Source organism: Clinocottus analis, unplaced genomic scaffold (assembly GCF_023055335.1).
Source record: "Clinocottus analis isolate CAN_PGR_092001 unplaced genomic scaffold, fCliAna1.0.p SCAF_20, whole genome shotgun sequence".
NCBI lineage: Eukaryota > Metazoa > Chordata > Actinopteri > Perciformes > Cottidae > Clinocottus > Clinocottus analis.
Window position 1 is genome coordinate 7,644,818 of NW_027175932.1, and position 15,358 is coordinate 7,660,175.

The window sequence follows — 15,358 nt, forward strand, 5'->3', positions numbered from 1 at the left end:
GTAGAATTATCATAAAACAGCTATGTTTTGTGAATAAGTAAAGTGAGTAAATAATGTCTAATACAATTACAACTCTCAGCGTACCCATGGAGATGGTTTGGTCCTCTCCGCTCGTGGGTTTTATGGCAGGAATGTGTGCGAGTGCAGAATGGGAGGAGATAAGAAATAAGGTGCAAGTTGTGAAGATAATGGCATACAAGAATCAGTGTGAGAGGAATTGTTGAATACTGAAAAAGTGTTAACAAAAGAACCATGGAAATTGTATTTTTCCTCTAATTATGATAATGTGCTATTTTAATCGTAATGTCAGAGAGGTCGTGGTTCAGCTCCAGAGCTGTCATCTGGGCCCCAGTATTTCCCAGGCCATAAGCATTCCCTGGGACATGAAATAATTTGCCCCCTGAACTAAAATGCTTCTGGGATGTTACACCGTTTTTTTTCTTTCATAGATATAAACTAAAAATAGCTTTAAAAAAGTGTATGATTAAGACTGCTCCAGTTACTATACATTGCCCCTAGGGTAACATATGCTTCAACGAGTACATTTCAGTGTGTTTCTCCTGAGTTTTTGTCAATTGACTGAGAACACGAAACGAAACACCGCTTTCAGTAAAGCCTTTTCAAATGAGACAATTTTAATCTTCATAATAAACAGCGCTCAACCATCAAACAGACACACTTAAAGGCTACTGTTAGTAGCCTTAAACAAGGGCAGCATACATGATGGCTCATACATATTTTACTAATGTGCCGAAGGGTGTTTGTAATACTCATGCAACATGCTCAGTCAGGCTCCTAAATGGGTGTTGTTTGCTCGATGGCAGTCTTTGAGAGGTGATTCAAAGAAAATACTTTCTCTTGTGATAAATATTCCCCAGAAGTCATTTTATGATTGCCCATATTTGTGCAGGCTATATAATTTTTTTATTACTTTTTTTGATAAATTATTGCACAGTCCTACATATAAAACAGGTCTTATGCCAGGTCTGACCCTTTACAACAGCGTTATCTGTACCAGACTTAAAGACATTTTTGTGTCATTACCACCGCAACAGAGACAAAATGTCACATACTTAACCAATAAAGGGGATTCTTATTCTGATCGGTTTCTTTACATGAACATGTGTGCATGATCATATATGAGTTTATTGGTGTGTGTGTTTGTTTGTGAGTGTTTGTAACATTCACGCGTGTGTTAAAAAAGTCTGTCAGAAACTAATTTTATATTTCTCCTCTCTTGCCGGGTCAGTTTGAAGTAGAGAATGTTCCTGTTGAGCTCACAGAGACGACAGCCTCAAATGGCACCAGTAACACCTGTCGTGAATGACACTGCACATTAACCAAATTCATCTTTTCATGATGAAAACGCAGTCTGTATTTTGTTAATCGTTCATCTCTGTACAGTCCGAAGTGATACTGATACCGGAGCACAGTATATTGTTTTTAAAAAAAGAAAGAAAAGAAAACACATTAAGAGTGAAAAAGGATGTCTTTAATCATGTACATTACTTGTATAAACAAAGCTGACAGTGAGGTTAGAGTTTTCAATAAACTGCATTATAATATTTGAAGGGAAGGGACATATAGATAAAGTAACACCTTCCTCTTCCACGTTAAGAGTTATGCCCATGCTCTTTCACACATACTTCCACCTGGTTCAACCTAATTCTATGCTTGTCAACTGAAATCTTGAAAAACTTGAAAAACCTGACAGACAGGCAAAGAAACACAGAGTGAAACTCTGCACTCCTCCACCTCACCTTGGCTTAGCAAGGTAGAGATGTGTTCAAAAATGACTCATCCTGAATGAGTAGTTATGAGAACCCATAAGTTCTTCGTGTAGAAACATGAAAAAAGGGCATTTGAGGCGAACAAATGAGAAAGAGAAGAGTGCGAGAAAGAAAATGGACAGAAAGTGGGAAATGAGAGTGAGGGAAGGTGAAGAAACCAACATTTTCTGAAACACTGTCTCAACAAATAAGCAAAAACAAAAGCAAGGAGGTGAATTCATTCATCATCCGATGACGCGTTGAGATTCACAGAATAGTGAAACTGACAGCCAATCTTTGCATATACTTATTCTCAAAAGGCCAAGATGACTGAACTGAGCACTGTGGTTTGTGAAAGATACCTAACTGACATTTCTGAACAATGCCAATATGTGATCATGCAGTGATGTATTTTCAGTGCATTTGACTGTGCACCATGACTCAGTGTGCATGCATGTCTTCCTATTATATATTAATGTGTATTTGAGGGGACGTGATACTGCATTGTCTGTAGCTGTTAGAGCTGTATATGTTGCTGAGGTGATGCAGACACGCCTTCAGGGGCTATACCCTTGTGAAACATTCATTTGACCCACTTTCCACAAGAAAAGCTAACTGAGGTTGTGAGAGAAGGAGGTAAGAGGACAACATGAATATTATATTTTGAATTCTGGAGGAAGACATCCCCTACAGGCCTCTATGTGAATATTTAATAAAGTTGGCCTTTTCACATCTCCTCATCATGTTCCACAGTGTGGATTTTCTTTTTTGGAACTGTAATGTTGGGGTCAACTTAACAGAAATATATTCAAACAGGCAAGTATTGTGGTGTGCCAATTGTGTGTTTAGGGAAGCAGGTTTGCATACATACACACACTGCATTCATACATACTGATTCACAGAAAGTCATACAGGTTTGGGAAATATTGCCAAAGCTAGACTCGCGCCATCTGTACACAATAACCACAAGATGGCAGTATTATGCTGGATATTATGTCACTGATGCTGCTGGACAGCGCACCCTGGTTACTGCTTTACATTTGCAAAACATGGAGGCCAAAACACAATAACCATCCTGGGCTATTGAGCTCAATACCTGCATACATCATCATACAACCATGTGACGAGAGTAATGTGGTGAAGAGCTTCTGCCCAATCTGTTGCAATTTTTTTAATGTGTTTTCTGTCGTAGCAACCACCATTGTTACGACAGAAAACATCCTTCCAAACAAACTTCTTCATAACTGTGTGACAATGACCCACCATTCAAGGAGAGGAAGAGGTGGGAGAAGAGGACCAATGAAAGAGTGAAGAATAAAGGTAAGAATATGCATATTTCATGTTGTGGCCAGTACAATAATGACTATGGTTTTGTCCCAACATGCTTGATTAATCGTTTATAAAAAAATATTTAGGTCATTGTTACCGAGTTAACCTTCTAGACTTGGTGGGCAGCAACAGCCAAAACTGTTAGTTCTAATCTAATCTAATTCAATCCAATCTAAACTAGTATTTAATGGAGGGGCTCATGCAGGTTTTGTGCTATTGTACCTGATGTCCACTGGATTAAACATGCAAGAAGAAAAGGTTTAATATTTTAGGAAATTGTAAGGAATATCAAAACTAGTGCTGAAATTTCATCATGATGATACTGTTTGCTCCATTCATCCTATGTGGAGAAGATTTTATTTCTTATCTTTAAGAAATACAAATAAACTAATTGACTTGATAAATAAAGTCATACTTGTAGTCGCTGAAATTGCATGTATTTATAACTAAGACAGACGTAATCTTGTTTACTAAAGTGAACTTGTAGTATCATCTACAAAACACACACCACCCTCCTAAAAACATCTTCTGTTCACACTGTGCCACTGACTTGAGAAATTACTTCTACCATTTGGTATTACATGTCCCTGACCAGACAAATAAACACATACAGGGTAAACAGTCCAATGTATGAATACCAGACTTACATTTACTTGTAACACGGAGGTGAAACATGCTATTAGGAGTTTCATTTTAGCTATTTCTGTCTGTAAACTTCACTGTGCGTGGCAGACGTTAGACGCCTATTAAAGCCACCACCCCTCTCTCGCCACCTAGGTGTCAAACCTTCCTGTCTCCTAGGGGGAGAATGTGCTGATTGATAGCATGTATGCAATTCTTTCCAACCAGGCTAACATGCCACCCAATTGTCATTATCCCTTTACCACGATGTTGAACTAATTCCATTTGCTTGAATCCATTGTGAGAAAAGGCAGCCAGAAATAAGTATTGCATCCAAACAGGTGGATGTGGATATGATGAGCCACCTTTTTTTTTAACTGTACTATGACTCCAAATAAGGGTTGAAACCACAGCACTCGCACAATCACATTAAATGTCTCCTGTAAATTACGTCATTAGTCCAAAGACGCTGACATTAACTGTGCATGCAGTTTTGTAATATTGAGGGATGAACGTCAGCTTATTGACTAATCCCATTTGCTTTCACGGCCTCCATTGTTGTAATTATTTATTCATACCATCCACATACCATCAACCACAAGCATCAACACCAGAGCAATAACAATCTAATTGTCATACTAATGCCCCACTCAGTGCACTCCACTATGAGGGCAGCGCACGCTCCATAACCTCACACCCAGGTGTGTCTTCCTCCTCTGCTCCGAGTCAGACGTGTGTGATCAAAACAAGGCGTTTTTTTTTTTCTGAGTCAAACAACGGAGAGCAGAGAGCATCCTTGTACACAGCTCTGCCCACCGTTCCTCTCCTCCCCTATATCAGACAGGGTCATTTTTCTGAGGACACTCTCCCCCTCTGTGCTCCGGTCAAGACATCGTATGGTGAGACGGGCCCACTGAAGGCATGTCCAGGTATTGTGTCTTTTTTTGTGTGTTTATTTTACATTGTCTTTAAACTAGTTTTGAGTTGGTATGTTGTGGTGTCTGATTTTCCAAGTGGCCTCATCTTGATTTAAAAATGCTTGGGTAGATGTAGAGAACAGTTTACATCCTGAATGTCATGCTGTTATTTGTGTTTGGGAAGACAAGGGGAGTGAAATCATGCTCGACTGCTGAGAGCTGCGCAGCATGAAGAGAAAGGGACTTCAGAGAGTTAAGCTGTGCATTTAATTTAAATGTGAACGATGAAATATAAATAGTTTTTGGGCATTAGCTTATAGGTCTTCTTTGCATACTTTATATATATTCAACAGTGTGATCTGAATATATCCCAATGAGTTAGCTTTGTCTCGCTGGCTTCGTTATATTTTCATTATAGCAACACTGGCTACACATACTCACACTAAACGCCTATTAGACTGTAATATGCACAGGATAGTTTGATTAGCTCTGTTTTTTAATTAGTTCACACTATTATTTAATAATCACACCCCCCCTTTTTTTCTATTCTTCTTTCTTCAGCCGGGGCAAAGGATGGTTTCAGTGACACAGAAAAACAGAAGCTGCATGCTGCTGCTTATCCTCTCTGCTCTACCCATCGCTGTCTGGCCTGTTCTCTCATCATCTGTCCCGACAACACCGAACACCTTTACCCGTCCTGTTGGTAACAGCACCCTTTCTTTTACCGCTCCTGCGATCCTCAAACCATCCACCTCCACCCTCAGCCCAACGTCTTCATCACAAGCCTCTACAACACCCTCAAAACCAATGTCAGCTACGTCTACAATGTCACTCTTTGACAAAACAATCCGGAGAGACGTCCTCATATCTTCACTCTCAGCTTACGTGCCACTTCGGCCCTGCACATTTCTGAGGTCACCCCTCAAAACTATAGCACCACCTCTGCACAAAAAACAATGCCATTTGTCCAAAATGACTCCTATGCAGTCTGAAAAACCTCCTCTTCATGCGGCTCGACTTCTATTTCCTCCCACCAACTCTACTCCTATTCGACAAAGTTTGCCATCTTCCCCTCTACCTCAAACTGCTTCCCCCAAGCTTCCTTCTTCTCTTTCAACGTCATCCCTCTCCACATTGTCCCTGCCTTTAACCTTGAAAACATCACCACCTCCTCTTGCCAAATGTTCACCCTTCCCATTTCCTAAAACCTCGCCCTCTCCTTCAGAAGCAGCAGCCACTCGTCCGTCCGAGCTACTTCCGCCTCCCCGTCTCCCCGATACCACAGGCCCCCTGTTTGAGCACCAGCCATTCATTGTTAGTTGGAACATCCCTGATTTGGTGTGCAAGAGGTACAACATCTCCCTGGACACCTCCCCCTTTAAAGGCGTGGCTACACCTGCTAAGGTAAGGGGACACGTATTTGAATGTTTCAATGAGTTGCGAGTATTGAGTTAAACTCTGTGACATTCAAATACATGTTTGCAAAGCACATGCTATAATCAAATGGCATCCTCAATGACTTTACGTACAATTAAAAAAGGAAGAACATTCCTAGTAAATTGTTTTCTAGATTTGATTGGTTGCTACATGTCTTAAATGCACGCCAACATTTATCCTGGGACTTATTTTAAGATGAGTGCAACACAGTAAGACATTCAGTTAATTGAATAATTCAGGTTCATCAGGATATCTTAACTGGATATAAAGCTGGTAGGTAAATTCACTTTGTCATGTTTCTGCGGCAGGTCCCAGGCCAGTTTCTGTCTCTGTTCTACACAGACCGACTAGGTCTTTACCCACATGTAGACCTCGCTAGAAGGAAACAGTATAATGGCGGCATCCCTCAGAGAGGTAACCTGAAAGCCAGTATGAACAAAGCCAGAGAAGATATTGACTACTACATCCCATCCAAGTGAGCATACTTAAAATGCACCCTTTATTGTTTAACACATTTGGTGCTGACCTTTCACCTACTTCTTCATCTTCCTGTCTTCCCTGTAGGACCAGCCAAGGTCTGGCTGTTATCGACTGGGAGGAATGGCGCCCCCTATGGGACAGAAACTGGGGCACCAAGAGAATCTACCAGACGTTATCTTTGGCACACCTTATGCAGACAAACAGATCCATGTCAGTGCATCAGGCCACAGAGAAAGCCAAACAACACTTCGAGGTTAAAACGGACTGCATTAAAACAAAGAAAACAAATAGTTTTGTTCTGAGCAACTATCAAATATGGATTCTTCTATTCTTCCTTCTATTTTAGGTGGCAGCCAAGAGTTTCATGTCAGGCATATTGGCAATGGGCAGAGCTATGAGACCCAACTATCTCTGGGGCTTCTACTTGTTTCCTAACTGCTACAATTATGGCTGGTCGAAGCCAGACTATACAGGCCGTTGCTCCAAGGAGGTGAAGAGGCAGAATGATGAGCTGCTCTGGCTGTGGGAGTCCAGCACCGCCCTCTACCCCTCTGTCTATCTGCAGGTTAGTTAATTCCGTGCAACATTTACTGTTTGTACATCTCTCATATTATTTCTTCAAAGTCTTCATTCACCCCCTGCATCCTTGCACTGTTTCAGGTCTCTCTGGCTGACAGTCCAAAGGCTGCTCTAATGGTGAGAAACCGTGTGCAGGAAGCTTTGAGAGTATCTGCCCTATCCAGACCGAGTGGCACTGCGCCCGTGTTTGCTTACATGCGACCTGTCTTTGTCGATCAGAACAGACGCTTCCTCAGCCAGGTAAATGAGACTCATTTACATGCTGCTTTGTTTAACAATTAGAGCAATATGAGCTAAAGCATGAGATTGCATTGGGAGAAATGAATAACATCCATAAGGTTGTCATATAACTTCGTCATTACATCTGCTATAAAAACATTACATTTTTGAAGAAACTCATTAGTTAGTGACCACACTCAATTAGAATAGATACCTCTTAGGTTACTTCTTCCTCCTCGCAGTGAAGTGTTTCCAATCGGAGGTTATAAGAGGAGTTTGGTTTCTTGGTGTAACAACATCCTGGTCGGGGGGTAACCCTCCCCTGAGCATGATCATTATCCTCTCTTCTCAGAGTGTTTCACCTATCACCCGGTGTAAAAGTCTGTGGACCATGCATGCATTTTGTATTCCGCGTATCTAAACAAAGGCAATTTTGAATACATTTGTATCCAGGGAGACTTGATCAGCACCATTGGGGAGAGTGCAGCAGTGGGAGTGTCTGGCGCTGTGCTGTGGGGGGCCAGCGCCGACTATAATGACCAGGTAACATCACCCGGCAGACCTCCACTGCACTGCTGAAAGACATGACAATGTACAGGTGCACCAGAGACAATGTGTTCAGTTAGATGATATAGGAGTCTGCTCGTCTCTTTGGCTGACTGACAATACCTGAGTGGTTCATGTACTGATGGATTGTGTTGGTTGGTACAATGTAGCAGGATTACTTAATAGATGGCAGGGAAGACAGGATTAACTTGATGATAGTGACATTCACTGGATGTTTAAAATCTTCTGAAAGATACACCTCTGTCAATTCAAGTTAAATAATACAGCTGTTGTGTATTATTCAGTGCATTAGGTTTTTATTTTGTGGATTGCAAGTCTTTGAGCACTCATGCTTCCTGCTGTTTAAAACTGTTTTACGTGCAGTTTCTGCACAGGATAAAGTAGCCTAATGTTATAACATGTTGGACAGACACAAGCCAGCTATTCCCCCCTGTTTCCAGTACATATGTAAAACTAAGCTAATAGTTTACTTCAGCTTCACAATGAATAGACGTGAGAGTGCTATTGATCTTCTTTTCCAAGTTCTGGCATCCAAAGGGAGTATTTTATTAAATATCAAACTATTCCTTTAAGTAGACATTAACAGATTTCAGGGCTTTTGACTTCTATTTCAAACATACAATACAGTATATAAATATACATAGTATATGTATTTTTTAAATACCTTGTCCTTCCTGTTCCTTCTTCCACTCTTATCTTCCCAGACGTCTTGTGCGGCCCTCTCATCCTACCTCTCCTCCACCCTCAACCCTTACATCAACAACGTCACCTTAGCCGCCCAGCTCTGCAGCAACTTCCTGTGTCGAGGGAATGGCCGCTGTGTTCGCAAAAACTCCAACTCCAATCACTACCTCCATTTAAACCCTGAAAATTTCAAGATCCTGCATGTTCAGAACCGCTACCTTGTCCTGGGGAGACCTAGCCTCACAGACCTGAAGGCTTTGAGCAGGAGGTTCACCTGTCAGTGCTACAAAGGACTGAACTGCTCACCAAGGACACACGGAGAGCTAGCCAAGGCCCTGGAATTTAGTTTGAAACAAGGGCTGTACCAGAAGTTTCACACTCTGAATAAAGCCATGCTAGATGATGCACAACAAGACAGTATTACTAAGGACAATGTTAAAAAGAACTTGAAAGTTTAGCTTGTAATGAATAATTTTTTTTCCCAAGCTAAAGTTCTTCTTCTTGGAAAAACACCAATTAAACCAACCACTGTACGTTCAGACCTGAGAGCCCTGTTGCAATCAAGTGTGGGACAGTTCACATGCAATAGTATAAGCACCCAGGAAGCATCACCTCATGGATATAATGTGTACATTATATGACCACTGACTGCTATCCTAAAACATGTTCCGTCTTACCAAATACCAGAGGTGTGCCTTGGACCAAAGGTACAAATACTGTGCTACATCAAGTAACTATTAGCCGAGTGACATTAGCAATCCCACTTGGTATTTGCAGGAGTGTTGTTCTGGCATTTTTTTTATGACTTTGTAGTTGTCATGGAAAGAAAAGCACAGGTGTTACTCATTAAGATACTGTAATTCCCAGCTTAGATACTTTACCTTGAGCAGATGTCTAATCAGATAAGTGAAAACACCCGTGTCTGTCTACAGGGACTTGTAGCTGCATTCGTTGACTTGTCGACCACAAGAAGGCAGAACAACTCAAAACAGGCGGGTTTATCTGTTAGCTAACTTGGTAGCAAGCAGGTAGCCGCTAGGTACAATACCTACACATCCAGCAGACACGGAGCAATATTGTCTTTCATTTGGGGATGCGTTTCTGGCAACCAGTTTTTGGTCTCTATTTCCTGAGAGAACTGGCCATTTAGCTTGCCAGGTTTTTGGCTAGCAGTTACCTCTGCAAATACTGTAGAGCATGGGATGAAACCCAAACATATAACGTAAAAAGCAGCAGAGATGTTAACTAAAGTTGTGTAGCAACTTTCACATTAACTGCATATATTAACCATTTAATTAAATGTTGAGTAGTGGAGCCTTCCAAGCTAATTGACAGGTCCACCTATCTAGCTAACTACATGACAACAAGGTTATTGAAATGCATTTGTCAGGTGTTGTATTTGTGAAGTTAGGGTTCATGTAAATTAACTAATTAAAAAGGCATACTATGGAAACTCACTCCCTGTTTCCATCTGCATTAAACCATGTTTTCAGCTTGTACACAGCAGCCGTAAACGGCTGCCAGAGAATGCTAATAAGTCCGTATATAATATTCCCAGTGTGGTGTTGTCAACAGATACCAGGCCATTGGTGTATTGACTGTCCTGTGGGCTGTAGGCGTGTGAGGTGAGTCAGAATTCATGTGCTTGCTTGTGTCAGTGATCTCAAAGGTGGTTTAAAGAGGAAGGGTTGATACATTATTGGTTATGCAGCTCAGTTTTACCCTCTTACGGGCTACTTTTGACAACACAGTGTGCAGACACGTTCAGGACACATGCAGACATCAGTTAAAAGTTTAAAGCGTGGGCTTTTTTGTTGAATTGTCTTCGTTCCTCAGTGTCTTGTTTCATTTGTTTATTTTATCACAACATCTCAACAAGGAAGTAGGAACGAGAGATGCCACAGAGATGGCTTTTGTGTGAACCAGGAACTGATGATTCAAGTGAAACATGACCTCATGTTGTTTACGTCAGCCTGAAAACAGGTTATGACAGGGCATGTTTTAATGCCACTCTCAAAGGGAAAAAAGTGTGAATTCAAATGTTTCCTCCATCAGTATTGCATGCCTGCTCTGCTGCAGCGATGCTGTGCGAGACGTTGGTGCTCAGAACTTTGCTGGATAATGTAAATGGTATTTACCAACATTAAAATGAAGGAATGCCAGTCATGTCACAGGAACATTTCTGATTTAATTAAAGTCGTACAATACATGCTATTGCAATTAAAATTTCTAAAAGCAGTTTAGTCTTTTTTAATTGGTGAAGACAGCACAACGCAAAAATGTTGAAGAACCTCTTTAGCTGCCAAATTGGACCAAAAACAACAAGAACAAAAAACCACCTCAGTCACATGCGTAGTACTTCTAGGCTACGTAGGCTGTTCAGTGCAAGATGTATGAGTTCTGACTTGAATTCAAAGTCAATTTTGTCACATCTTTTTGTTGATAAATAAATGAGCTATACTTTTTGCCACCTACTGTTTTAAATATTTGCATATAAAATACAATTTGATTTCTTTACAAATCAACCACAGACAAGAAGTAAATCTGGTTTCTTTCTTTATGAATCCACAGTGAATGATTTTAATATAACCAAAGTAATTAAGTGCAACAACGTCAATGTTACTTTTGCCCTAAAGTAAATCGCCCTAAGACCGACCAACCCAAATCTAGCAGAAAAATAAATTCAAGCATTGCATTAAGCAAATCAAACATGAAGCTTATCTAAACATTGAGAAAGTACTACTCATTCCAACAATAACCTATAAACAAAATTATGCAAATGTATATATATTTTTTAATTAAAATAACTATTTTGATTAAAGGGTGGCTTCATAAATGACAGGATTAATTCTAACACAATGTTAAAATGCTAATGTAGGAGTGAAACAGGTTCACCTGCTGGTAATACAAACTCCAAATGATGTTCACCAGCGAAGTGACTTGTGTCGTGTGTCACAGTGCAAGGTACTTGGACAAGTCTGTTAATAAGGCATAAGACCATTGTAAAGCAAATGTTAGTTATTATAAGCTGTTTTTACACAGCTAGAGTTTATTTAGGGAATATTTACAAAAAAAAACATTCCTTCTGGATTTAAATATGTCTGTACTATATTCACTTCACATTAAGTTGATCGATCAGCTTAAATTGAATGTGTTTTTGTTGTGTTGGATATCAAAATCTTTCAATTTGATCAGCTGTATTAAATGTGTATCATTTTGGTGGAGCCTGTTATTCTGATAATGAAACAAACACAACCTCTCTGACTGAGACCGCCATTAGTGCTAAAGGTTAACATATTTTGTAAAAGTCCTTGACAAATCACTGCTGTGCTTCTAATCTAACAAGAGGAGAGGCCCATGGACACCGAGCCTTGTTTCTTGAGTCTGCAAGACGCTGTTTGCAAAGGAAGGCACTCCAGCAAAGTAATGCTTGGTTCATAAAGATTCACAGTAAAATCACACTCTGCTCCTCGTATCCATTCAGCTACAGGTTTTCTTGCTACATTTATTACCGGGTTCATTTCTACTCTAATAGTCGTCATGCAAAAAGTTGTCATGCAATAGTCGAGGGTCATATTAACATGATGGGTTAAAATAGGGAGTTTGTTTAAAAATATGACATTAAAAAACTACTGCCCAGTGATTTGAAATCTTTCTCTGACTTTCACTTTCATCATATATATATAATCCATAAACCTGACATATGTTATTATATTTTAAGCATGCAGCAGTTAAAGCATGCCAAAGGTTATGTAAATGACACAATCGACCTGCCACAATGCATGGAATAGATGGTAAGTCTGCCACTGCAATCATTTAAAAAACAGAATTTCCACACTTACAATGTCATGTGGACTTGAACATTATTCATATTAAAACTATATTTTACATCAGAGATAAAATGGCAGTAGGTTAACTGCATTTAAACAGGTTTGGGGTATCGTGGTCCTCAGTGTTAATATCTTTACTAACTGGACCCATAAATATCAGGCGTTGCAGAGTTAACAAATGTCTCATCTGCATACTGGCAATAAGTAATACGACTATCATATACATTGTTGACCAAATTGTCTAAAGAGTCAAAGTATCTTACATACTTTGAAATGTGGATCTCTTGCACTTCTTTATAAATATAAATATTCATGTCTTTTCCCGTTAAATCAGTCCGATCTGAATAATGTGTTAATTAGAATAAAACAATGCCCATTTGTTTCTTTAGTCTGCAAACCAGACTTTCCCGAGAAGTTAAAAAAAAAAAAAAATTAAAGTGATTTGTTCTTTGACTCCATCGACCCATTGACCTCTCCATTCTCCTCACTCAAGTCATTTACATCTTTGGTGCATTTGATTCTCAGCAGGACCTTAGACAGCACGTCCTGATACAAACTGAGGCAGACCCAGCCGGGCAAGTAGAGCAGAGTAATGAGTCCCATGAAGTTGTGAGGATAATGGGAGTAGTCCCAGGAGCAGGCGCCAAACTGCCTCAGGACCAGACCGCAGCAGAACTCCCAGGTGTAGATGAAGCAGATGTAGATGGGGAGCCGCCGCAACGTCCCCCAGCCTCTGCTGAAGTGCAGGTGAAGGTAGAGCTTTTCCACCACGAAGCTGCAGCTCCCGTACATCAGGAACGACCACAGGGACGTGTGACCGCTGAGGGTCCGGTCAGACTTCTCCACCAGGTTGAAAACAGAGGTGAAAAGCACCTCGTCCAGAAAGCCGTGCATCCCAAAGAACAAGAAACGCACAACGCCGGGCAGCCCGTGAAGAGGCCCCCGAGCATGACCTCTGTCCTCCGGGACGAGCTCGCGTGTGTGGTCGTGCGGGCGGGAGTGATGGTACTGCAGTCGTGACAGTCCTCCGTGAAACACCTGAGCAAAATAGAGAGCCAGCATGTAGTGCACTACCAGCTGCGTGCCAGATACCACCCTCACCTGCTCGGTCAACGTGTTAATGTTCCCGATGAGGATCTGCAGCCCGATGTACACGGACGGGTAGAAAACGAGATGAAACACCACAGGCCGACCTCGGAAACACCGCTTCTGTGAGTAAATCTTCTCCAGCGCAAAGTGGGTCAGTGCGTGCATAACACAAAGGTACGGGGAGGAAAAGCCCACCAGTTTGGGGTCTCGGTGATGTAAAAACCCCTGCACCGACGAGAGCAGGACGTCTAGAGTCACGCCGTGCATCCCGTAGAAGTAAAGCCGCATCCATCGCGGCAGCTCCCGCAGCGACTCCACCGCGTCCCCCGCCACTCCGACCGGGTCTGCTTGGCGGGGCATTCGCGCCGTGTTCAGGCCGCCGGAGGGGATTCCTGGACGGCTGCGAGCACTGTCTTGCCACCGGCTGGCCATGATCAGTCACTCTCTCTGGAGAGATGCAGCTCCCCTCTCCCTACACAGCGTTTGTTCCAGCACATTGAAGCAAGCTGCGTCTGCAACCATCCCCTGCAACTGTGCAGTGGATGCTGCGTTCACGTGTTCCACGGAAATCCGCGCTTTTAGTAGACGAGGCGAGGCGAATTTATTTGCATAGCTTATTTCCGTAACAAAGGCGATTCAAAGTGCTTCACATACAACCATTTAAAGCATCCAAACATAATGCGGAAGAATGCAAGATTGATACACAGTGAAGAAAATTCGTTTTAAAACATAAAAAAAAGTCAAAAAGCGAAAAATAGAATAAAAGTTGCAGTGCAGTTTAAGAAATAAAATGCAGCAGCGAGATGCAGAAATTGATATCCTTGAATTAAAAGCAACAGCAAACAGAAAACTCTTCAATCTGGATTTAAGGAGCTGAGGGTCTCAGCTGACCTGCAGCTTTCAAGGACTTTGTTATTATTAATACATTTTGTGAACACAACTTTAGAACAACAAACAAAAGTTCTGTATACATTCTGTGGCATTCATCAAACCCACTGGGAGCATCCGGAAGTTTAGCACTTTGCTTCCCCATTAAAAATAGCCTATTTTGAACTGTGCATTGTTTATTTTCATGTTGTTTATGAACAAGCTTCCCTTCCTTTGTGGGAGCCCTGCCAAACCTTTTGGTATGTTACCTTCCCCAACTGTGGCCCATGTGTGTCCTTGTGAAAACATAACTATACTGCTATTTGAACACATCTAATGAATGGTGGCTGATGTTGGTCTAATGTCAATGAGGTCAAACGGTTACGGACTCACAGGTTGAAACTGTAGGAAAGTAAGATGTGTGTAGGAGGATTGCAGCCTTTACAATCTGCTGTGTGGCAGCAGGTGTGGCCATCACAGTCATAAACGCACTTGGTGCACCGCGTCATTTGCATCACCAGAACAATATCTACACATTTCCAATAGCACTTGAAGGCAACGTCAGTGACTGAAACTGATGGAGGAGGCGGTGTAGCTGCATAGCTGAGGTGGAGACGGGACGTTTAGTCTCTGACGGTTATTAATTGAACACCCATCCCAAGGCGACTTGCCGTCGCTGTTTAATTTTGAGTCATTAATGATCATTACAGGTTATTCCTCTGTAATTATGATGGATCAATACCGGTCCTGTAGTAAACTAATCTATCATCTTTCATCAGAGTGAATTGATCACCTATTAGGTGCATATACCTGTATGACGTAATATGAGACATAGATGGATAGATAGAATGGACATACATCTTATGTTCAAAGTGAATAAATTATGTTCAAAGTGAATACATTAACTGTCCTCCGTTATCCTGCTATGGCTGCATTGTTATTATGAACTATATATATATATATATATATA

At 41.2% G+C, this 15,358-nt stretch overlaps 2 protein-coding genes across 4 annotated transcripts; one reads left to right on the forward strand and one right to left on the reverse strand.

Moving 5' to 3' along the window:
* Positions 1-2,962: 2,962 nt before the first annotated feature.
* LOC137791657 (hyaluronidase PH-20-like) lies at positions 2,963-9,141 on the forward strand. 3 transcript variants are annotated; one of them, XM_068586762.1, is made up of 10 exons: positions 2,963-3,089; positions 4,560-4,648; positions 5,198-5,339; positions 5,862-6,040; positions 6,382-6,548; positions 6,638-6,806; positions 6,900-7,118; positions 7,214-7,372; positions 7,805-7,894; positions 8,623-9,141. In XM_068586762.1, exons 3-10 carry the CDS (start codon positions 5,210-5,212, stop codon positions 9,058-9,060), a joined length of 1,551 nt encoding a protein of 516 aa, XP_068442863.1. In that variant the 5' UTR covers positions 2,963-3,089; positions 4,560-4,648; positions 5,198-5,209; the 3' UTR covers positions 9,061-9,141. The 3 variants fall into 3 exon arrangements, with proteins under 3 accessions (XP_068442863.1, XP_068442862.1, XP_068442865.1); XM_068586761.1 differs by lacking the exons at positions 2,963-3,089; positions 4,560-4,648; positions 5,198-5,339 and having other exon boundaries at positions 5,346-6,040; XM_068586764.1 differs by lacking the exons at positions 2,963-3,089; positions 4,560-4,648; positions 5,198-5,339 and having other exon boundaries at positions 5,346-6,040; positions 7,805-7,949; positions 8,623-8,759.
* Positions 9,142-10,779: 1,638 nt separating this feature from the next.
* On the reverse strand, positions 10,780-14,010 carry tmem229a (transmembrane protein 229A). Its single transcript, XM_068586685.1, has one exon. The coding sequence runs from the start codon at positions 13,951-13,953 to the stop codon at positions 12,865-12,867; it is 1,089 nt and encodes a 362-aa protein (XP_068442786.1). The 5' UTR covers positions 13,954-14,010; the 3' UTR covers positions 10,780-12,864.
* Positions 14,011-15,358: the final 1,348 nt, after the last annotated feature.